The following is a 24,677-nucleotide window of genomic DNA, read 5'->3' on the forward strand; positions in this document are numbered from 1 at the left end:
CCTTTCAAGCCTTGCAGTGCCTGACGTGGATATATATCCCCATTTCTTCATTGCCACTGGGTCAAAAACTTTGAACTCTCTACCTGCTAGTTTTGTGGGCACAACTTTGCCACTTGGATTGCAGCTCTTTAAAAAGACAGCTCCCTTCCACCTTGATATCTTGACAGCAACACCCACATCCTGAGAATGAAGTTATTTGAAAAAAACAGTGACTTACTGGGCAACAGCACGGGGGTATTGTTGGTGCCCTTCAAACTTTGCTGTGGCAAGAGTTGCCACCTTCAGGGATGGAGGAAAAAATATTTAAATTTTGGAATCTCGGATGCCTTTCTGGTAGAATGGAAAGATTTACGAACAACATAATTGTTGTACTGAACATCACGTTTTCAGCCTTTTGTTGTACAGTTAAGGGAGTGGCTGTGCTTTCCCACAGCAAGGAAGGGAAATTTGCCTGGCTAGTCACTCCTGGCCACTGCGTGTCCTAGTTGCTAAGTGTATAAGGGCATAAATAAAGCCTGAGTGTAGGGACAGCTCTCTGATGCTTCAATGCAGGTAGTAGATGGAGGAAGAGAAGTGTGGAATTAAGGAAGATGATGAATAGATTTATAGCAATAATGAAACTTGCACATGGCTACTGCACTATAAAACATAAGATTTCTCCTCTATACAATTTTCATTTTTCCTGTATGGATGGATGATTTGAACGTTAGCAATTGATTAATGATTACCAGAAGTCGTATCTAATTAGTAAACAGCTGGTTTAAGGATGTAACTAAATACAACAGCTTAAGAAGGCTCAACACTGATGAGCCTTTGTCCAAGGGGTAATCCAACAGGATAATTATTTAAACATAGAAAATAGAAGCAGGAGTAGGCCATTCAGCCCCTTGAGCCTGCTCCGCTATTCATTTTGACCATGGCTAAGCGTAAAATTCAATATCCCAATCCCACCTTCCCCCTCCATATCCTTTAATCCTTTCAGTCCCAAGAGCTATATCTAATTTCTTCTTGAAATCGCATGACATGTTTTAAGATCTTATCAGCAGCCAGCACTTTTTCAAAGCATTTTGTACTGCATTTCTTTGAGAGGTATAGGAAAATTTAGTATTTTGTCTGTGTGGATGAAGAGAATGGGGGTGGGAGAAACATGGCTAGAACTATGTCCACACTCAGGGTAAATACTGGTAAGTCTGGTTGGTGCAGGTGAACTCTCCTCATGTGTAGCTTTTATGTATTTCTGTTTTAACTGTATTCAAAAATAACCATCTGTATGCGTGGCATTGAGCTAGCCAGTGGAGGAAGAAATGTAAAGTAGTTAAGTTTTAAAAAAAAAGGAAAAATTCCACAGGATGGAGTTCAAGCTATTAACTTTTCAGCACAGAAAGAATTGAGTAAATTAATTCTGATGTAACCATTGGTAAATGAAACTAATTAAGATTTTAGTGAAATGCATTACTCTTGTTATCCAAACTGAAATTTTCTAATGTGCGTAGGAAGCGCTGGAAGAATTCAAAGTGAAGACCAAAATAGTTCAGGAACCCCATCTCCGAGGCCGGAGAGGCCCCAAGCTATTAAAACAAGGTATGTTAATTAATGTTGCCTACTTTTTGAAGTTGTTAGGTTTCTAATTTTCAATAATAAACAGTTTATTAACCTATTTCATACAATAAGTTGTATGTATTTGGCACCTTCAGTGGAATAAAGCACCCTAGGGGCATTATAAACCAAATGTGATATTGAGCCATGTAATGGCAGCATCAAAGCAGATGGCCTAAAGCTTGGTCAAAGTGGTGGATTTGAAGGAATATGAAAGTTTGAGATTGATATCTGGAATAAGCAGCTTGTCTTATGAGGAAAAGTTAGACAGACTGGGCTTGTTTCCACTGTAGTTTAGAAGAGTGAGGGGTAATTTGATTGAAGTATGTATAGAATCATGGAATCCCTACAGTGCAGAAGGAGGCTTTCTGGCCCCTCAAGTCTGCACCAATAATAAACCCACCCAGGCCCTATCCCCCATGCCCTCGCTTATTTACCCTCGCTTATTTGCCCTCACACTAACGGACAATTTAGCATGGTCAATCAACCTAACCCACACATCTTTGGACTGTGGGAGGAAACCAGAGCACCCAAAGGAAACCACACAGACATGGGGAGAATGTGCAAACCCCACATAGACAGTCATTCAAAGCTGGAATTGAACTGGGTCCCTAGTGTGTAAGGCAGCAGTGCTAACCGCTGTGCCACTGTGCTGCCCAAATATATGGTCATGAATGTTCTTGACAAGGTGGACATGGAAAGGATGTTTCCTCTTATGGGTGAGTCCAGAACTAGGGAGCACTGTTCTAAAATTGGGTCACCTTTTCAAGATAGAGGTAAAGAGAATTTCTTTCTCTGAGGATTGTGTGACTTTGGAACTCTCTGCCTAAGAAAGTGGTAGAGGCAGTGTCATTGAATATTTTTAAGGTGGAGGTAGATAGATTCTTGTTAGGTGAGGGAATTAGAGATCATCAGGGGTAGGTGGTAATATAAAATTAAAACATAAACAGATCAACCATGATCTTATTGAATGGCAAAGTAGACTCAAGGGGCCAAATGGTCTACTTCTGCTATTTTGTATGTATGTACATTGTTTGAAAAAGAAGTGAGTGAGGTGGAGAAGTTTAGGAAGGGAATTGCAGAGCTTGGGGCCCAGACAGCTGAAGCTACGGCTGCCAACTTTGGAGTAATTTAAAATAGGGGACCTTCAAGGAGCCAGATTTGGAGGATCATAGATATTGTGGAGGGTTGTGGGGCAGGATGAGATTTCAGAAATGGGGAGGAATAAGCCCATGATAGATCTGAAAATAATAATAAAAATTTTAAAATTGAGAAATAGAGATAAAAGCTTTGTGGAATCAGACACTACAGCATAGAAGTTGGCCATTCAACCCACCAAGTTGTGAGTTGGATACACATCACTGCAACCTAACTGTGCTGTGGAATGCTTTATATCATGGTTGGTCTTACTGTCAATCCTTGATTTCACACTTACTCGAGAAAATAAGGCTCATTTAGAGAAGTGTTGAAATGTTGGAAGCTGAGACATCTTTTGCACATCATTTAAAGGGTTGGGAGGATTGGTAGGAGTGATATTGATAGAAGCCTAAGAAGAGCTTTCCTGAATGGGTCTTGGCATGGTTGGGCAGAAAAATTGAGCAAGTAAACAGCATTTGACGTAGGTTTAAAGGAAACCACCAGCCAGTAGAGCTTCAATATGAGAAACTGGAAAATCTATATGACAACAAATAAGACTTGAGTGTCCGATTACTCATTCATCAAAATATGTTATGGTAAAACCCAACATCAACGACTCAATTAAGTACCGAGTGAAAGTGGATATTTATATGGGTCAGTAATAGAGCTAATTAATTACTTAGAACGATGTTTATCTTTGACAGTAGCTTTTGTAACTTAGAAGTTTTCATTTAATAATTCTGAGTAAGTTCTCATGTTTAGTTGGTAGATGTTGCAGAGTTGGATGTTGGTGATTGTATCTTTTCATCAATATAGCCCTAGCTATTCCTGGCAAGAAGAAAACTTGGAACTGGGCTTCTTATCTAGAAGAAGAGAAAATGCAAGCTGCACCACTCAAGCTCTTCAAAGAGGTTCATATTTGATTAAGAAATTTTATAACAGCTCCTTGTAATCATTCAATCTTGAATATTTTTCAAAGTTCCGAACATTCTTTGTCCAACTATTGTTTAAAGTTTTAAGTTTATTTATTAGTGTCACAAGTAGGCTTACATTAACACTGCAATGAAGTTACTGTGAAAATCCCCTAGTTGCCACACTCCGGCGCCTGTTCGGGTACACTGAGGGAGAATTTAGCATGGCTAATGTGCCTAACTAACATGACTTTTGGATTGTGGGAGGAAACCAGAGGGAACTCTCAAAAACATGGGAGAATGTGCTGACTTTGCACAGACAGTGACCCAAATTGGGAATCCAACCTGGGTCCCTGACGAACCACTGTGCCATCATACCGCCCTGTTGGAACCCATGCTGCTAGAATTTAAGAGAGTTAGTACTTTGCCTCAATTTGAACTGTTAGTGTTTGACACCTGGTGATCAAGATTCAGTTGCTGAATTTTGGTTACAGCTTCACTGTTGGTTGTAATGAATGATACAAAATCATCTAATGCCATGTTTCCTTTCCTTACAGTATCAGTTGTTTCCACAAAGCCGTAATGGATTTAAGGTGGGCATGAGGCTTGAAGGCATTGACCCAGAACATCCATCAATCTTTTGTGTCCTTAGTGTTGCTGAGGTAAGCATCTCCAGATTGTCTCCCACATCATATTCACATCTACTACATTAAAAGAAAAACTGATACCCCAGCTGCAAAACATGTGAATCCTATTCAAGTATTTTGAGATATGGGAGTATCTTTTGTGAGTATGTGTCGGTGGAGAACAACTCCACACAGATCACACCCTAGTTTGTGATTTAAGCTTAAGGGTGGTGATTCAGATTTTGGTATATGCTGGTGAAGGCAGGAAACAGAAGGGCAGTGGTTGGCAATGAGAAGGCACCCCCCCCCCCACCAAACAAAAACACTCATCAATGATGTGGTTCAACACCACCTGCAGTGTGCACAGCCTTTGGTTGTCTGAGAAAGAGTGTGTTTGAAGAGCAGGATCTGGTACCAAGCTCATGGTCTACAGCACAGTAGTGATACCTACTCCCATTAGGCTCAGAGACATGGACAACGTGTAGCAGGCACCTGGAGAAGTACCACCAGTGCTGCCTCTGCAAATCCATTGGCAGGATAGGTGCACCAATGTCAGTCTTCTCGTTCCAGCCAGCATCAAACATTGGCCGCATTCAATCAGTTCCACTGGGCAGCCACATCGTCTGCACGCCTGACATGTGACTCTCGAAATAAGTGCTCTACTTGGAGCTTCGACATGGCAAGTGAGCCACAGGAGGGCAGAGGAAATACTTCAAGGAAACCCTCAAAAGCCTCCTTGAAAAAGTGCAACATTCCCACTGACACCCCAAAACTGCCCACAGTGGAGGAACAGCATCCAGGAAGGAACTGAACATCTCTGATTTTATCACAGAGGGCAACCTGAAGCCAAGCATTGACAGCAAATGGAGGCATGACAACCTGGGTACCTCACCCACCCACTCCTCACCCATTCGCCCCTTCAGCCACTGTCTGCCCCACCTGTGCCAGACTATGGGCCGTGCATTCAGTCACCTGAGAACTCATTTTTAGTGTGGAAACAAGTCATCCTCGAGTCCAAGGGTTTGCCTAAGAGCAGAGTTGAGGACGAAATCAGCCTAAGGTGATCTCGTTAATGTGAATAAATGTCACAAAAGTGTATTTTAAGTAGGGTTAATGATGTGCCATTGTTGGCAGGTCCATGGATACCGGATCAGGTTACATTTCGATGGCTACTCTGAATGCTATGATTTCTGGGTAAATGCAGACTCCCCTGATATCCATCCTTTCGGTTGGTGTGAGAAAACAGGCCATAAACTACATCTTCCAAAAGGTATTTTGAACTTAACTTAAAATGTGCCTGGGCTTTAATGATGAAACCTTGGATATTGTCTGTTTTCCAAAATGCCACGTTGTTCTGATAACACGTCGCCATCTGTATTTATCTGTATATCTATGAAATACATCTCAGGATTAGCTAATTAAAAATAAAATGAGAGGCGCAGGTGGATAATTTGGTTTACTTTTGGCCGCAATTTTGACATCTGATAATGACTGAAAAATTAGGGATTCATTATTATCTGACATTGTCCAGCCTCCCCGTTTCATTAGACTACATCAGCACCTGAGTTTAAACATAGGCATTGAGTGTCCTGGGTTGGAGAATTAATAAGTCGTGATGGCCTAGTGGTTAACAGTGCTGCCTCACAGCACCAGGGACCTGGGTTCGATTCCTGGCTGGATTCACTGTCTGTGTGGAGTTTGCATGTTCTCCCCGTGTCTGCATGGGTTTCCTCCAGGTGCTCCAGTTTCTTCCCACAGTCTGAAAGATGTGTTGGTTAGGTGCATTGACCCGAACAAGTGTCGGAGTGTGGCAACTAGGGGAATTTCACAGTAACTTCATGCTGTATTAATGTAAGCTTTACTTGTGGCATTAATAAATAAACTTTAGCTTTAAATCTTGATAAATCAGTTAATTATAGCTCCAATGTTGGGAGAGAATTTATAAAATTTACATGCATGAGAAACTATGAATAAAAATACATCCCAAAAAAATATTTTTACATTGAAAATGATACAATAGAGGTTCACTAAATTGGTGCCTCGAATGAGGGGATTGTCTTATTAGGTCTATTTTCTCTTGCATTTAGAATAATGAGAAGTGATCCTGTTAAAACCCTGAGGGGGTTTGAAAGTGAGAGTTTTTCCACTGGCTGGAGTGTCTAAAACACAGGCTAATCATTTAGGACGAAGATGAAGAGAAATCTCTTCAATCAAAGAGTTCTGAATCTTCAGAATTCTCTACCCTGAGGATTGTGAATGCTCTATCATTGAATACATTTAAGGCTGGACTGGACTGATTTTTGGTGTCTCAAGGAGTTAAAGGATATGGGAAACAGGCAGGAAAGTGGAGTTGAAGCCCAGGATCAGCCATGGTCATATTGAATGGTGGAGCAGGTTTGATGGACCGAGTGGTCTACTCATATCTTTTGTGTTCTGAGGCTAAAACTGAAACCTGCAAAAAGGGAAACAAAATGAGGGCAGAGATCACAGTCTGAAATTGTTGATGTCTGAATGAAGCATCTGTTTAGTGGCAGTGATTCAGGGGTAAATGCTGACTCGAATACCAAGAGAACGTCACCCTTCTCTTAAAATGTTGTTGGTGCTTTTATGCCCAACTGAACAGATTGGGGGAACATATCTGAAAGTTAACAATTGTATTACACAGATGTCAGCCTAGATTATGTGTTTAAATCCTGCAGTGGTCTTTGGCCAATTAATTGACGCTGAGATCCAGTGTAAGTAGTTAACTCAAACTAGTCTAATTAAATTGTTCTAGTTGTTGTCATGTAATTTGATTTTTTTAATGGAACTTCAGAATAGTTCATCCAACATTACAGGATACTTTTGGATTATCTTAGTTTATCTCTCCTACATGCTCTCACAGTACACCTGATTATTAAATTGTTCCAGGCATTTCATCACCATTAGAGACTTGAAGTCTCTTCCAGATGTTGCATGAAGACAACAAGAAGGAAGGCCCTCAATAAATGTGAAGGCATGCAAAACCTTGCTGCCCATGTCTGAATTGCCTATCACCCCTTTAGTTGCTGACCTACAGCGATGCCTCAATTTTAAAATTTCTGATTCTTGTTTTCTAACCTCTCCAATGCCTCACCCCTTCCCTATCTCTGTAATTTTCTTCAACCCCCACAAGACATCCGTTGTCCTCTAATTCTAACCCCTTGAACCTTGCTGTAATCACTGTGCTATCCACGGGCTCAGCCTTAGCTGCTTACACCCTAGGCTTTGGCCTTCCCTCCCTGAACTTCTCCATCTTTCTCCATCTCCTTTAGCTCCTAGGCCAAGCTTTTCACCCTCTGTCCTAATGTCTTCTTATGTGGCACAGGGCCCTATTTTACCATTTTGATTCTAAGTGCTGAGTGGACTTGAAACTGGGAGTGTTTCAGATCCGACTTTTAGACCTGTTCTCAGGCATCCCCATATGCACTCTGCCTGAAAAATATCAGCAATTTAGAATCGCCTGTGGGCAGGGCTTCACGTGCCGGAAATCCAGCAGTACCGATCGGCATCTCCAACTGTGCATGTACAGAAAAAATTGATAGAGCGTGGCTCCCCTGCCACATTGTTCCTGGGCAGGATAATGCCTCCCCCTGGCCACCACAGACGTTGCCTCACTCACATAAATTACTGACCCCCTTATCCCCCACAACCCCTCCGTCACCCAGACTCTGATCGTGAGCCGTTCCTCCCCCCAGCAATCTCAGGAAGAGTGGCAGTGGACGTCCCCTTCCTGTCACACCGATCTCGGGCAGAGTGGGAGTGGACCCCTCCCTTCCTCCTCACTGATCTCAGACAGAGTGATAGCGGCACCCCCTCCCCCACACTGATTTCAGGCAAAGTGGCAGCAGAGCCCCCCTTTCCCCCCCCCCCCCCCTCACTGATCTCAGGCAGACCCCCTCTTTCTCCAACCCCACTGATCTCAAGCAGAGAGCCATCAGATGCTCGGCACTTACCTCCTCACTAACTGGAGCGTCCGAATCGGACTTTTGTGGAGCATTTTTGTGCCGATTCTGAACAAGCGAATGTGGTGATAAAGGGGACGTGCCGGTAAAGTTGGGCGCACAGCCCATTAAGTCAATTTAAATGTATGCAAATACATTTCAAAGGCCATGATAGACAAGGGAATTAAGGATTATGGGGAGAAAGCGGGAAAGTGGAACTGGTCCACTTCAGTTCAGCCATGATCTTATTGAATGGCGGGGCAGGCTCGAAGGGCTAGATGGCCTCCTCCTGCTCCTATTTCTTATGTTCTTATGTTCACAGCCATTTTCGGGCCTTGGTAAAGGGGAAAGTGGCACAGAGGCGGGTGCGGATCGCGCTACTCACCTCACACCCGACTTTAATTTTCACGACCGAAAACGGGTGTAACTTGATGGTAAAATTGTGCCCCTGGTATTTTTTATTTCTTGATGCCCCCAAGATCATCTTGCATTAAAGGCTCTAGATAAATAAATGGACAAAGAACCTGCAGACAGGCAGATAGATTGGATCCAGAGTTTAGAGATCTAGGAAAGAATTCCTGGAAGTTGGAAACCATGCAGAATCACAGAATCTTTACTGCGCAGATGGAGGCTATTTGGCCCATTGAGTCTGCACTAGCTGTCTGAAAGAACTTTCTTTCTAGCCCCATTCCCCTGCCTCCACCACCCTCTCAGAAAGTTCATTTCAGACTCAACCACCTCTAGGTGAGAACTTTTTCCTCACATGTTCCTTTGCGAATTATTTTGAATTTAGTTAATGATGCCATCTTGAATGGGAACAGTTTTTCATCATTTAAATAACAGTAAAATACTACGCATGCTGGAATTTGGAAATAAAAACAAAATGCTGGAAAAACTCAGCAGGTCTGGCAGCATCTGGAGAGAGAGAAACAGTTAACATGTTGAGTGTGTGCGACTTCTTCAGTGTTGAAGGGTAAAAATTTTTTGGATTATATAGTTGGAGAGGGGTGTAGAAAAGATGGATGTAATGATCACATTCATAGACTTTGTCAGGAACACAAAGCATATTTATTAATTAGGCAAAACTGTATAGAGGCTGACAGTCCGCCCCTCCCCGGACAGCCCACCGGATGCCCCACTCCCTATGTTTCTTTATACTGTCCTTGGCCTAAGAGAGGACTCCACCGTGGGGTGATTATCTGCTCTCCGTCCCGATTAGCCCATCAAGCCAATTGGTCCCTCTTCTGCTGTGTTAAAGGGACAATCACCACATCCCTTTCCTTTAACTCCTTTATCCAACCTTCAATACTAACCAAGTTACTCGAGGCCAAATGCATGCAGTCACATATCGTCACAATGCAACAAAATCTTTCATCAACCATTTTATCATACTGGCTCTTGTGCTTTTTTAATTAGTGACCATTTCAGGAGTCTTATTCTGACATGCAGTCTCAGTTTCTTTCTCTGTCTGAATTGCTGATTCTGCTGTCAATTTCAATGTTTTTACCTCTTCAGTTATTTTTTATTGTCAAGCTTCCTCCTTCTCCTGATTCAATTCCTCACTGAACTTGTTCGTATTTTGTAGTTGTGTTTTCCTGGAGTTCAGCTTATTTTCCATTGTCTCACTGATTTCCCCCGCCTCAAATTTCATTTTGTAAATTTTTGCAACAACGTTATTTTCCAAGTTTGCTGTCAGTCATTTCGTCTTGTTTCAGTGTCTTCTCTAGAGCTTTAATTCTTTTTGCTGATTCCTCTTTAAGTTTACTGGTGTCTAGTTTCTTTTGAAGTCTTTAAATTCTACGTTTTTCTGAGGGAAGTCCATCGTGTTTTTAACTGGACATATCCATTCCACAAATGAAACCTCCCCTTCTACTTGTCTTAACTTCAACTTGACTTCACTGTTGGTCGAGGCTGTCTCCAATGTAGTGTTGTCTTGGTTCCATTCTGCAGTTTTCTTGTTCTTCATTTGGTCATTTATTGTCCTTTCATTGCTCTCCTTCTGGAGTCTTGTTTATCTCCCCCTCCCTGGTAGTTTTGGCGAGGGGATCAGGGCGATGAGGCAGGCCTTCCTAGGGTAGGAGACCCAGAGGGGGCCTGCGGGGGTGCTCGCCACTTGGTCGCCATTTTCTTTTTCACTGGTGTCTGACTGGCTCACCCGTTCTTCATATTTACCTCCAAGACTTCTCTGTATGCCTTGAAGAAATGTTCCACATCCCATCCCTGGGCCTGGTAACTGAGCTTGCTGATGTAAACCCGCGGCATCTCCTTTCTCTCTCGCACATGCTGTTTGACCACTGGCACGCTTTTACAAAGTTACCGTTGCTCCAGCTCCTTTGCTGGCCGCTGCCACTGTGCGTGTGTGTACCAGGACTCTTGTATAACTGTTGTGGAGATAAGCAGTTCATAACAGAATACTAGAGTATGGTATGTTGATGACTATATCAGTGTCACTTCATATCCTCGACCAGACCCGAAAAAATGTATGTTTTATTTTAGTTTCCTCCTCTCTCTCACCTTCACATAGTCCATCTCTGACACTTACCCTCCCTTCCTTAATTTTTCTTTCATAATTTCTAGTGTTAGACTCTCTACCAATATTCATTATAAGCCCACTGACTTCCACAGCTGTCTTAAGTACGACTCCTCACACCTCCCTTCCTGCGAGGATTCCCCATTCCATTCTCCCATTTTCTCAGTCTCTGTCGCATCCATTCCAATGATGCTATCTTCCAAAATGGTGCTTCGGACATGTCTTCCTTTTCCCTTAACCAAGAAGTTCTTCTCCCCACCTCCTCCCACCGTGGTTTACAGGTCCCTCAACCATGTCTGACCCATCTTCCGCAATTCTGTTCATACCCCTTCCTCTCCCTCTCAGAGTCATGATAGGTTTCCTGTTGTCCTCACTTTACAACACACTGGCCTCCACGTTTAAAGGATCATCCTCCACCATTTCTGCCAACTCCAGCACAATACAAGACCCTTGTTCTGCGATTAAAATATTGTGGCATCCTACCTTTATGGTTAGCACCTTCTTTAGCCTTTAACACTACCATTAGCATGACATCTTTGTTAATCTCTCTGCAGCTCCCACCTATCCCTGACCTATTCTATTCTGTTGCACCTTCTCCATCCAATCCCCATCATATTTCTACCCTTTTCAACTCTGAAGAAGAGTCATACAGACTCAACCTTAATTCTGCTTTTTTCTCTCCATGGATGCTGCCAGACCTGTTGTGTCTTTCCAGCACTTTTTTGTTTTTATTTCTTACTATTTACACTGTCCATACCTGTCAAGATATTGAATATCTCAATAAAGTGTTAGATTTCAACACAGGAAGGGTGCATTAAAAAAGGTGTGTTTTACTTGATTGTCGTTTGTTGTTGGTAATGTCTTTCAACTGTAAAACTGAAATGATTTGAGCGTTTGGCACTTTCTAGACAATTCTAGCACGAGTGATGTGCTGTGTGTTCATTAAGGTATTGCACTCATCTTTATGACAGATTTTCAAGAAAATGGTTTGCATTTGATTCCAAAAATGAACATCTTCGTTGTATTTTTCAGCACTTTCTATGGGGCTAATCTGTATTTCCAGCATAGCATCGCTTGTAGACAGGGTATTCCACATTAAGTTACTTGCCTGGCATTTTCCCTTGTGCTTTGACATTTACTTTCCACATGAAATTATTATTTTTTGATCATAGTTACATGAATTTGCATTTTTTAAAAATTCCTTTCAGTTTGTTTTTTTTTTAACTGGTAGGCTACAAGGACAGTGTCTCATATCTGAAGTCTTGTAAAGCCCAAGCAGCTCCCAGAAATCTGTTCAAGTCACTGAATACGGTAAGTATTTAAAGTGCTGTTGTCAAACTGAACAACGCTTAGGTTAGTGCCAACTTCATGTTTTTCTTACGTTTGCAAAACTAACTATTTTAGTTGTCAATTTTCTATCACATGATTAAAATTACTTTTTTTGTTTGTTTGTAGCCTATTACCCCTTCTGGTTTTCGAGGGGGGATGAAGTTAGAAGCAGTCGATAAAAAGAACCCCTCCCTGATATGTGTGGCCACTATTGCTGATATGGTGGATAACCGTCTACTGATACACTTTGATAACTGGGATGACAGCTATGACTATTGGTACAGAATTTGGAGTATATTGATTTGTAGTTCTGTTGTGGTGCGCGTCAGCTTTTATCATCAGTCTCGTTAGTGCTGTAGTACACTTACAACATTTGAAATGTGTAGCTGTGATTTCAAAAAGTTAAATGTTTCCATACATGTTATTTTAAAAAATGTTGATGGAAGTTTTGAAACAGCTTACCTCTGCTGCATTCTGTGTGCATGTTTGTGTCTGAGTGAGTGCGTGTGTGTGTTAAGTTGACAAATCTCTTTAAACACCATTTTAGAATGAAGCCAGGGAGACTGATGTACTTGTATGGACTGTTCTGTTAAGACTTAACTTGCTTCTACTTTAAGCAATGGAATATAGAATAAAATGTTAATTGTATGGGACGCATTGGCCAGAATTTTCTTGTCCCGAATGCAGCAGGAATCTTGTTTATAGATTTTGGAAGAGGGGTAGAAGGGGGGATGTGCAAGTTTGGTGGGGTGGGGGGAGGACGATGAGGTTGGAGGTTGTGGAGGTAAGATCTCCAGAGGAGACGAAGTTAGCAGTCCTAGAAATGATGGCTTGATGATTGGTGATTGGGTCATGGCCTGAGGGAAGATGGAAAGAAGTGTCTGGGAGTTGGTGCTCAACCTCTGAAAGGTAGAAGTCAGTGTGCCAGACAACAGCAGCACCACCACTACCCTTTTCAGTAGCTTTGGTAACAATGTTGGGGTTAAAGAGAATGGAATCTGTATCCCTAGCTTGAAGCCACAGAGACATTCACTCCCAGCGGTAGAGGTTTTCTAGCCCATCTATATATCCTGGGTAGAGAATTCCCCTTTCCACAAAAAACACATCTTTCACAAAGATAAAATCAAAATACTGCAGATGCTGCAATCTGAAACAAAAACAGAAAATGCTGGAAAAACTCAGCAGGTCTGACAGCATCAGGTCACCCAGATTCAATGCTGACTCTGTTCCACCTCCACAGATGTTGTCAGACCTGCTGAGATTTTCCAGCATTTTCTGTTTCTGTTTCTTTCACAAAACCCACTGCCACCTCGTGCTCACTGATGTATACTGACCTCAAGAATCCGGGGACAGGAAGGAAAAAAGCAAACCACAAGAGAAAGTGATTGTGCTTCTGGCCTAGTGCAATTTCCAAGTAGTTTTGCAACAGGCTATGTTTTAAGTTGTAAAGTGCTCTGCACACTGCCAACTGTCCATCAATCATAATTTGTCAGTTTCCGTGATTTCAGGGTGCCTCTTGTACATTCTACAAGGTTATTTTTTGCAAGTGGACTTCTCTTATTCATTCATGGGACATGGACGTCGCTGGCTGGCCAGCACTTATTGCCCGTCCCTAGTTGCCCTTGGAGGGCAGCTGAGAGTCAACCGCATTGCTGTGTGGCTCTGGAGTCACATGTAGGCCAGACCAGGTAAGGACAGCAGATTTCCCTCCCTGGTGGACATTAGTGAACCAGATGGATTTTTCTGACAATCAACAATGGTTTCACAGTCAACAGTAGATTCTTAATCTACTGATAGCCACTCTTGCAGAGTTTGATGGACTGAGTTTGCATCCTCTTCATTCCTAATGAAAACCTGCTGAGTTTTGTGGATTGTTGGAATGTTAATTCTTGGATTTTTCTTCAGAATGTACTAATTTTATTGGTTTTAATGGAGATGATTTTTTGTGTTACTTAACATGAGACAGCAATAGTTAGGCTTAATTCAGTTGTGCTTTTGCTGTGTCATTTGCCAGAATTGAACATTGTTGTTATTTTTGGAATATTTTTTGTTTATAGGTGTGATGCAAGCAGTCCATACATACGTCCAGTTGGATCATGTCAGGCATCTGGATTACCTCTTACAACACCCCCTGGTTAGTTTTTCTTTCAGTCTAAAATATGAGTTCTGTTTTAAACAGCACAAACTATAGGGAACATTTCATATAAAATATTAGCAAACTGCTCAGTATGCCCAGATTAAAACTCTAAATCTCCATTCATTGAATTACTATTTTAAATAATGGGGTGGCGCGGTGGTTAGTTCTGTTGTCTCACAGCGCCAGGGGTCCGGTTTCAAATCCAGCCTTAGGTGACTGCATGAGTGGAGTTTGCACATTCTCCTCGTGTCTGCATGGGTTTCCTCCCACAGTCCAAAGATGTGCAGGCTAGGTTGCTTGGCCATTCTAAATTGCCCTAGTGTCAGGGAGATTAACAAGATAAACACATGTGGTTAAGAGGATTGGGCCTGGGTGGGATTGTTGTCGGTGCAGGCTTGATGGGCCAAATGGTCTCTTTCTGTACTGTAGGGATTCGATGATTCTATTCTAATTGACATCACTGCACATTTTCTTACAGAGTATAAAGATACCAAAGACTTTTCTTGGGAGAAGTATTTGGAGGTTTCTGGTGCACAAGCAGCCCCTGCACGGGCTTTTAAACAGGTATGAGGTGGCAAACTCCATTGTGCTCCGGAGGTAATTAGAAATTTGACACTATAAGGTTACTGAACAAGCTTTGATTATCTCCTGTTATAATCTTTATATAGACACATGGAAAATTCAGCCATCACTTACTATGGGAGATCAAATCGATTAGGGATTTTTTTCCCCTATTCTGTCATGGCAATTAATACATCATTTTTTGATAAAGTGAAAAGACTTGTTGTGAAATCTGGTGTAAAATCATTTTGACAGAACGGCTAATGGCCATACTCAGTGCAGACCTTATCATAACTACATGTTTGTAGGTCAAACAAAAGCTATTGTTGTGACATTTATGATTCAATAATGAATGGTTTCTGCATTATTTAATTCCTTAGCTCCATTTAATTGCAAGCAAATCCCAGTCATCTTGAATTTAGATACAAAGTTAAATTTGCAATTTAAAACAAAATTGTCTTCATTTACCTCTCATTTTTGTGCAATTGGTTGTGTAATGCAAGCATTGCTGTGCCAGGGCACTGTGGACCATGGTAGTGCTGAATGGCCTGACTACACCAAGTTTTCTAACTTTTGCTGCATCTGATTGATGCTCTGAGATGGAGAGAAGGGGACAAATTAGTGGGAGTGTTCATCACTGAGCTGCTCTTGCACAAATCTGCTTGTTCAAATAATAGCACAGCAGAGATTTAAGCAAGTTGTCCATCATCCTTTTTGACGACAGATGGCATATGAATCATGGGGATCCTATCTTTGGAATGGATTAGTTGCATTTCGTTAGCTGGGGTAAGGTCTGTTCAATGACCTGAGTATGCAATTTTAAAAAAAGGATGTTCTTCTTGATAATTCCTCCACTTTTTGTTTCATCTGCCTAGCCCTGATGTCTCTGGAAATTTGTGGACATAGGACAGTGCTAGTGCCCCCCAGAGGCAGTGTCAGGCGGTTGTCAGTGGCCATCAAGAATAATGTCTGCAGTCAAACAGACAATGTAATTAAAAATCCAGCTCTTCTTAGTAATGAAGGGAAGAGTTCAGTCGTGTTCACTGTCAGCCTCCACTCAGTTGGTAGCACTCATGACTTTTGCATCAGTAGTTTGTGGGTTCCGGTCCCATTCCCAATCCCAAGATTTGAACACAAGATCTAGCCTGACATTGGAGGAGTACCAAATTGCTGGAGGTGCCATCCCTTGAATGGGACATTAAACCAAGGCTACGGCTGCATTCTTAGGTAGGGTATAAAAAATTCTGTGGTACTGTTTTCAAGAGCATGGCAGCTATCAAGACTAGTGTCTTTGTCAATATTTATCCAGCATCATTAAACTTTTAGTCATTATCACAATCCTGTTTCTGGGAGCTTGCTGTGAACAAATTAGCTGTTGTGGTTTCCACCTAACAGTGACTGCACTTCAATACTTAATTGGCTGTAAAATGCTGTACAACATCTTGAGGTTGTAAAAGGCAAGTTTTTAAACTTTCAGAATGGTTACTTTGATCCACTGACTGTAAGGGTACATTAAGTGAAAGTGAAGCCAGATATTGCATCGCACCTTTATTATGTCTAATTTAGAGGTTCAGTGCAACAGGAAAGTCAACATTCTGTATTTTACCACCCAAATTTTGAATTTAATAAACCAACATTTGTATTTTTGTGGCTAGTGTGGACCGTAGGATCCCTACGTTACAAAAAGAGGCCATTCAGCATGGAGTCTCCAAAACACATCTTACCCAGCCCATACACTGCCCACCCCCACCGCACCCCACCCCATTCCCACGGTTAATCCATCTAACCTACACATCTTTGGACACTAAGGGGCAGTTTAGCATGGCCAATCAGCACATCTTTAGACAGTGGGAGGAAACCCATGCAGACCTGTTTTGGCAGAGGGCACTTCATACATAATCACCCAAGGCCGGAATCGAAACCTAGCACTGTGAGGCAACAGTGCTAATCACTGCCACCGTGAAGAATTCACATGTCCATCTGTTTATGCTAAAGCTTATTTGTTGTGCAGTAAATGTCCCCCAGCATCACTGGTGAAAATGTTCATTAATTGTGCAAAATAAGTTAAAATTTGTTAATCTAGATAATGAAACTAGTTTGGAACGTATCTCTGAACTTGGTTTTAAATTAAATTTTGTTTTCTGTTCCCCAGCGCCCACCCCACGGCTTTCATTTGAACATGAAATTGGAGGCTGTTGATAAGAGAAATCCCATGCTGATAAGAGTGGCAACTATTGTAGATATAGAAGATCATAGAATAAAGGTATTTACCATCTCCCCACCCCACCCCAACCCAACACCTCTGTGATGCACTTGAGAAATTTTCCTATATTAAAAGCATTTTATCATTGCAAAATGTCACTGTTAATTGTTGCTACTGTTAAATATTAATTGTGCGTGCACTTTATGGAATAACCGACATCAAGTCTTGCCTTCAAAAATAGAAAATGCTGGAAGACTTTGTTGCCCGCGCAATATTATACACCAACACTTTAACCAGTTTATCAGTCAAAACATGTCTTTTCAGGTGTTCCTACTTCAAGAGACGCATGACTGTGGTTCAAATTTAGCCTTATTAAAAGCACTTACAGATTAAAGAGACAATTCTTACACAATAAATTAACTTTTCTCCAAACCAGGCTAATTGCCTGAGAAATAGAAATGACCCATTCTGGTGACGTCACCGGGGCTTTTGGATTCAATTCACTGAACTCATGGTAACAGATGAACTCAGGATCCTCTTGACACAAAAATGGATCCCGCGCGTCCTCTTGCATTGCTCTATGACACAGTAGATCGGTTGAGTCTTCACTGGAGTTTGTCTTAAAATGGCTGTTTTTATCCCACTCTTCAAGCCCTTCTGGATTGTTCTCTGGCTTTCAACCAGTGAAGGTCATGACACCTAATGGGGTTAGACCAGGTCATCCTAGTTGTACATATCTATTTCAGGATATGGTTAATTGCAAGGAGTCTGGCTAAAACGATGGAATACACAATCTGAATGTCTTTTTCTATTCTTCTGGCTGAATACTTCTTGATGGGTTTTGGGCCATAACAACTCTTCCATTGTTAAGTTTGAGCCTCCCTATTCCACATGCAAGAGGTCTGGATTCTGGTTTCGAGTTACAATGGCTCCACCATTGTTAAGGTCAAGCATCTCTGTTCAATATGCAGACAGCTCCGGTATGATCCCTGTTGGCCTTTAACCTCTGGTAACCTTGTCTACGTTCCATCAGGCCTTGATTGTAGGAGCAGTTAAGCAGTATTCATTTAAAGCATTCAATTTTATGTTGACCTAGTTGCTCAGGCCATTGTCCATTTGACCACAATCTCAGCGGCTCTGACAGCATCTACAGAGAGAGAGAATAGAGCTAACGTTTCAAGTCTGGATGATCCTTTGTCAGAACCTTGCCTTTCTTATTTCCTCTACATCAGAGTACCACCTCAGCAAAAGAAGTGTACTGCCTTGGGACCTGTTAAGGGAAATATCTTAACAACAATATGACTTCAATGTGATTCCTCATATTTGGGTGGGGAGGGGGTAGAAAGTGTATAAATATTACATTTTTTTAAAAAACATGTTCACTATTGGAGACCAACTCGTGTTGCATGTCCATGACAAGCTTGTTGCATGGATATTGCTGACGTGGAGCATCATAGAATGGCTCCATTCATCATTTTGGATAATGACCAATTTTGAGCAACACATTCCAGGGTAAACGTGCCAGTGGTGGTGTTGCTCCTTCACTTCGTTTCCCATTTAAGCATCAGATTATATTGTGCTATAAGATTGAGTAACAAACAAAATTAGATCTGACCAACTTGGAACACTTCACTATGCTCAATCTATCAGGCAAACCAGCCTCCCATCCATTGACTCTGTCTGTACTTCCCATTGCCTCGGAAAAGCAGCCGGCATAATCAAGCACCCTGGACATTCTCTCTTCCACCTTCTTCCATCTGGAAAAAGATACAAAAGTCTGAGGTAACGTACCAGCCGACGCAAGAACAGCTTCTTCCCTGTTGCCATGATGTGGAGTTGCTGGCATTGGACTGGGGTAGGCACAGTAAATAGTCTCACAACACCAGGTTAAAGTCAAACAGGTTTATTTGGTAGCACAAGCTTTTGGAGCGCTGCCCCTTCATCTGATGATGCACTGATTGTCAGAAGATTCCTTTAACTTGAATAGCCCCATATGTGATTTGACATTATTGTCACATGTATTGATATACAGTGAAAAGTTTTGTTTTTTGCACACTATACAAGACATACCGTTCATAGAGGAAAGGAGAGAGTGCAGAATACAATGTTACAGTCATAGCTAAAGTGTAGGGAAAGATCAACTTAATGCAACGTAGGTCTATTCAAAAGTCTGATGGCAGCAGGGACAGTATGTAGTCTCACAACACCTGGTTAAAGTCGAACAGGTTTATTTGGTAGCACGAGCTTTTGGAGCGCTGCCCCTTCATGTCAAATCAAATATGGGGCTACTCAAGTTAAAGGAATCTTCTGACAATCTGCACAAATTCTGAACTGATTTGGATTCACCTGGCCTGGAACTATTGTATCCAATTTTGTTCCCTGCATCAAGCGATGCTACCTTGCTGGACAGCTGTAACACCTGGGTACTGTTTGTATCTATCAAGATATACCCTGAGAAGAATGTAATAAAATAGCCCCGTGACCAATGCAACCTTTCTTCACATATGAACTTAGCAGATCCCTTGAAAATACTGCTCAAAGAACAGGCAGCTCTTTTAAAATTCTCAAAATAGTTTCAAGCTAAATTGGAGAAAAGCAGATAATTATGACACGGTTGCTTGCTTCTGTTAAACCCTGCATGCCACATCTATTAGAAACCAGGATATTTGTACTTGTTGAAAGGGAGCAGGTTTGGCCTGACCAAGTCCAATCAGCATGAAGTTTAATTTCTTTTATTGCTATGTTTTGTTCTTTGAAAACCTGCAGTTTCCAGCATTATCATAAAAATGTGCAAAATAATTTTGAGTAATTGTACCATTCACAAAGAGTGAGAGCTCTCTTTCTGCCTGGCTTCCACCGGTAGCACAGTGGTGAGCAATTCTGCCTCACAACACCGGGGATCCGGGTTCAGTTCCCAGCTTGGGTCACTGTGTGGAGTTTGCACATTCTCTCTGTATCTGCGTGGGTTTCCTCTTGGTTCCTCCCATATTCTGAAAGACATGCTGGTTAGGTACATTGACCTGAGCAGGCGCTGTGGGAATTTCACAGTAATTTTATTGCAGTGTTACTGTAAGCCTTACTTGTGACTAATAAATAAACTTAACTTTAATGCAATTTCAAGACTGCAAGTCTTGAAATGCTCAATATTCATTCACTACTATTTCAAAGCACTCTTAAAACTCTAATCCTTCCCATTTATGACTGAAAAATTACATTTCCCTTTAATTATTAGTGGCTACGACAGTTAATGCAGTGGATTTCCTACTGATTCTTTAATCCAAACATTCATCTCCTCAGTTCCCAAATAATCTATGCTGTAAATTGGCCAGACCTATTGATTTTAAACTCAGTAGGTGCAGTTCAACTGAATTTTCATTTGCAGGGTTAATTACAGTTCTGTATTTAAAGTCCAGTTTGCTCCGCATCTTCCAAGAATCTGCAAAAGTGAAGGTGGATGCCGACTGTGACTTTGTGTGATAGAGTAAAATGTGGGTTGCGTGCAGTCAAAACTACTGCAGAGGTGACAACAATCTCGTGCTACAAATGTCACCAGTCAAGTAATTGTGATCAATTGTTCTAATAATTATTCTGTGAGCACTCTTGAATTATCAAGCTCACCTTTGTTTGAAATTACATTTTACTGGCTTAACATTTAAGGAACTCTCAAAGTGAAATAATTTCACCTTTTAACTATCACTTCAGGTTTTAAAATAAAAACATCTAATAATTTTAAAATTGATACTGAGAAATCCCTGTTTTGTGCCAGGTTTGTTGACACCTGTTGCACTCTGAAATATGCACAGTGCAATATTTTAGTAACAGAATTACTTATAAAGATGTATTGACAAATTTCTTCAGTTGCTGAGTTGGTGAAGTCACTGCATGATTTGGTTCTCTCAGATCTGGAAGGGCTCAGGTTTGATCCCTGTTACACGGAATATTTGATCTTAGGTGAGCTGATGATACGCTTGCTGTCATTGGCCCCGGAGTTGCCAGGCATAAGGGAATGAAAGCATCCAGGCAATTATGTTCCCAAACATTATTTAGTAAGTCCTGTAGTTCACAAGAACATGTTTAGAGCAATCCTGAGATACTCCATAGTGTAGTATACAGAAGACTTTATTGATATGAAGTATAGTGATCGGCCTGACTGCATATAGAGAACAGCTCTCTGATTTCTCTACCTTCCAAGCTCTCTGAAGAACTGTGAAAACCTTGATATATCGCATTCTGCCCACATCAAAGGGATAGGTCATAAAGAAGACTTCATTGGCAAATCCTTTGAAGATCTAAACAGTTGTAGTTGAAAGTGACTCTGCTCAAACTGTTTCTAATATCTTTGAAGAGCAGACTTTATCAACTGTTAACTTTCTATTCTGTTGCTAATGGATAGCTCTGCTTGAGTCTATTACTCTAACCCCCAAAATTACGCCTTAACCACTTGTAACTAATGTGAAAAGAAACTCATGACAATAATGATGAGCAGCTCACATATCAAACACTGAACTATTTTTCTCTCATATAATTTATATTGGAAAGTCCATTGCCTCATGATAGATTGGTAATCCCGCTAACTCTCCGTAACACTGGAAGACGGAGAGGTGGACCTGGTTGGGAACAGAATTGAGTGTAATGTTTTCTGTGGTTGAATACCTTTTACAGCGATCATCTATGGTTGCACATGACAAATAAGTCACTGGAGTTATATTTTGATGCCTGAGGACCTGTACAAACACAGTAATGATGAGAGAGAGCAAATTGGTGAAATGCTGCAAAATATTTGTTACCAACGTTCCCTTCTTTCCTCGCCACCTTTTGTCCATGTGTGAGGCCTCTGGTATTACTTGCGTGGAATATGACAGTCCTCCAGTGCCCAAGTGACATTGTTCATGTGTGGGCCTTGATGGCATGCATTGATATGGACTCGAAGACAGGGAACATCCTATCCTTGTGTGTAATCCAAACATACACCATCGTAATAGTTATTGGATTGTGTTGGGAGAGAGAATCCTGGTTAATTTTATCCACTCGCCCAGACACTTTGATTCTGGGAGGGTTGGAAATGGGGAGGGGAAGAGGAGGTTGGAGATGGAGGTGGGTAGGGGCGACAAGACCAACTGTAAGCAAGTGAATAAATTTGTTAACCCATTGGGAAAGATTATTTTATTATTCATATTTAGAAAAAAAGTGAAACATTTTCTAATTAGAATCTATAAGCGCTGGATAACTTGGCGCTGTATACTGGCACAAGAATATAGACTACTGCATTCATTGAACAATGCTAATCCCTAATTAACTCTTCAATACTGTCACACAATATTTTGAAACAGAGGTCAATGCAGCATTTTAGTCAACAAATACTGGGCATATTTTTGTGAATATTGCTGTTTGCCATCAATGAATTTAAGGCAGAAGGTCCAATTTGGTAATTGCAGATAATAGACAAGGAACTCAGATTTCCTTCACTAATTCTTTATCATTTATAGTGTGATGCATTATTCTTCCAAATCTTTTATCTCCATATTGCAAGAAAATGAAGTCTAGTAAGTCAATATTTGCTTTGCTTTAGAATCCCTTGCTTCCCCCTATCCAGAACTTGTAGCAAATGCAAGCATTTTAGACCAAGCAGCTTTCAGAAATGATTGTATCCATTTGAACATCAGGATTAATAATTACAAATTGGCAGAAGAATATTTATCTGATATGAAGCCAAAGCTTTGATTTCGCAATGTATATCTGATGAATGTACAGCTATTTTCTTTTAATGCCAGATTTATTGACCCTGAGGGTGGTAGTTGTTCTCAGGGCAGCTGCTGCAGATTTAATATTAGTGAAGCTCCCACAGTGTTGTTTAGAGAATTCCATGACTTATGACTGAACAACGAAGAACATGAACATTTGGACATAAAAGGTGAATATCCATTCAGGACCAGGAAGCAACTTGGAGGTGCAAGTTATCCAGTGACCTTACTGCTCTCATTCTTAGTGGTGGAGGTCATTGGCTGGAGTGGCTGTTGGAATAAGCTTGGTTTTTGGTGCACCATGTCTTACAGTGCACTGACTATGGAAGGGATGGATGTTTAATTCAATGCCAAAGAGGCAGACTGCTTCCTCGTGGATGGTGATGAGTTTCTGAAATGTTGCTGTGACTCCAGCCAATGGTGAACATTCCATCACCCTCTTATTATGGTGGAGAAGTACAGAGGAGTCAGGAGATGAACCAGTCATTCAGAGTACTCAACCCTGGTCCTACTCTTGAAGCTGTGGTGTTAATTTAGCTGAGTTAGCTGTGCTTGGAGGCAACCACCGGGGGTGGTGGGAAGCTGCCATTAATAGTCAAGAGGATGTGAGTGGGTCTTTTTAAGTTGGTAATGGTTGTTGATGTGTGTTTGCATGACATGAGCATATATGTTACTTTATTGAGGATAAATAATGTATAATATCATTATGGTGTTTCAGATCCATTTTGATGGCTGGAGTCATGACTATGATTATTGGATAGATGCAGATAGTCCAGATATCCATCCTGCTGGCTGGTGTGCTAAAACTGGACATTCACTACAAATACCTCTTAGTAAGTTGGAGTCCTGGCTGTGTGTTCTCCTTTATTTTACATTAAAGCCATTTGTTAGAATATATCCTTTTACTGCAGGGAGAAATCACAGCTAATAATTATGTTGCCATGATTTTGTTAAAAGTGAAGCAAGAGCTGTGCTTTCCAGAGTGGAGAGACGGTCACCTTTTCCTCAGTTGATGCCAACTTTCTTCACAGCCACTGGGAAGAAAGCACTTGCATTTTATGACACATTTCAAGTCCTCTGGACATCCCCAAAATGCTTCACAGCCAATCGGTTACGTTATAATGAAAATGTAGTCTGTGCTATTGTCAGGTGAGCATAGCAGCTAATCTCACACAGCAAGATCGCATACGCAGTAATGAGACAAATAGTCACTTGATCTGTCTTTGTGCTGCTGATAGATGTTGAAGTTCTTGTTAATGGATCTTTTAAATTGTATCTGAAAGCCAGTTCATCTCTTGACTTTGACATCCTACACGGTTCCAATCATGCGCCTTTCAAGAAACAGGAATCTCATCTTTCTTCTGGGCCCTCTGGCCTGAGTAACCAATTTAAAAACTGTGCTCTATTTTGAGGCACCCTCATTTTATTTCCCTGCCTTAGCAGTGCCTACCTCTCCTGGTGGGACTGTCAAAGCTGCAGCGCTGATGGACCTGCAACTGATAGTGGATGTTTAATTCAGTGCCAATGAGGTAGACTGCTTACTCATGGATGATGATGGATCTGGACTGGAGGTGAGCTCATAAGGAGGCCACACCCAGGGAAATAGCTTCCCTAGTTTGGGTCCCTGATGTTGGGGCTTTTGCTCAGAGCCAAACCGGAAAAGCCATTTCCCTGGATGTGGCCTCTTAATGAGCTGTCTCCGAGCTTACTGTTGATGTTGCAGGTCCATCAGCTCTGCAGCCTTGGCAGTCCCACCAGGAGAGGCTGCTGAGGCAGGTAGATAAAAGCAGCCTTAAAATGCAGTGATCCTTGGAGCAGTGAAAATTAATTTAAGAACAAATAATTAAACCCCTTCAGTTGGAGGGAAGAGGCCTCCAGCAGAATTGTTGGGGCTCAGGACCTCCTTAGGGGATGGAGGCTTCAGTGGTGCCATGAAAGGCTGCA

General features: G+C 41.5%; 1 protein-coding gene across 2 annotated transcripts in view; it reads left to right on the forward strand.

The window, feature by feature from the left end:
• The window catches only part of LOC145357728 (lethal(3)malignant brain tumor-like protein 4), a 67,307-nt gene that overhangs the window by 17,736 nt on the left and 24,894 nt on the right, over positions 1-24,677 (forward strand). For both annotated transcript variants that reach the window (XM_080211159.1, XM_080211161.1), the window contains 10 exons: positions 1,494-1,581; positions 3,550-3,644; positions 4,202-4,306; positions 5,405-5,540; positions 11,994-12,073; positions 12,218-12,369; positions 14,149-14,225; positions 14,707-14,792; positions 16,942-17,052; positions 23,452-23,566. In XM_080211159.1, the coding sequence (XP_080067285.1) occupies positions 1,494-1,581; positions 3,550-3,644; positions 4,202-4,306; positions 5,405-5,540; positions 11,994-12,073; positions 12,218-12,369; positions 14,149-14,225; positions 14,707-14,792; positions 16,942-17,052; positions 23,452-23,566 (1,045 nt within the window). The remainder of the gene's footprint in view (positions 1-1,493; positions 1,582-3,549; positions 3,645-4,201; positions 4,307-5,404; positions 5,541-11,993; positions 12,074-12,217; positions 12,370-14,148; positions 14,226-14,706; positions 14,793-16,941; positions 17,053-23,451; positions 23,567-24,677) is intronic.

This window comes from Carcharhinus amblyrhynchos, chromosome 24, assembly GCF_965287045.1.
Source record: "Carcharhinus amblyrhynchos chromosome 24, sCarAmb.v2.hapA, whole genome shotgun sequence".
Taxonomy (NCBI): domain Eukaryota; kingdom Metazoa; phylum Chordata; class Chondrichthyes; order Carcharhiniformes; family Carcharhinidae; genus Carcharhinus; species Carcharhinus amblyrhynchos.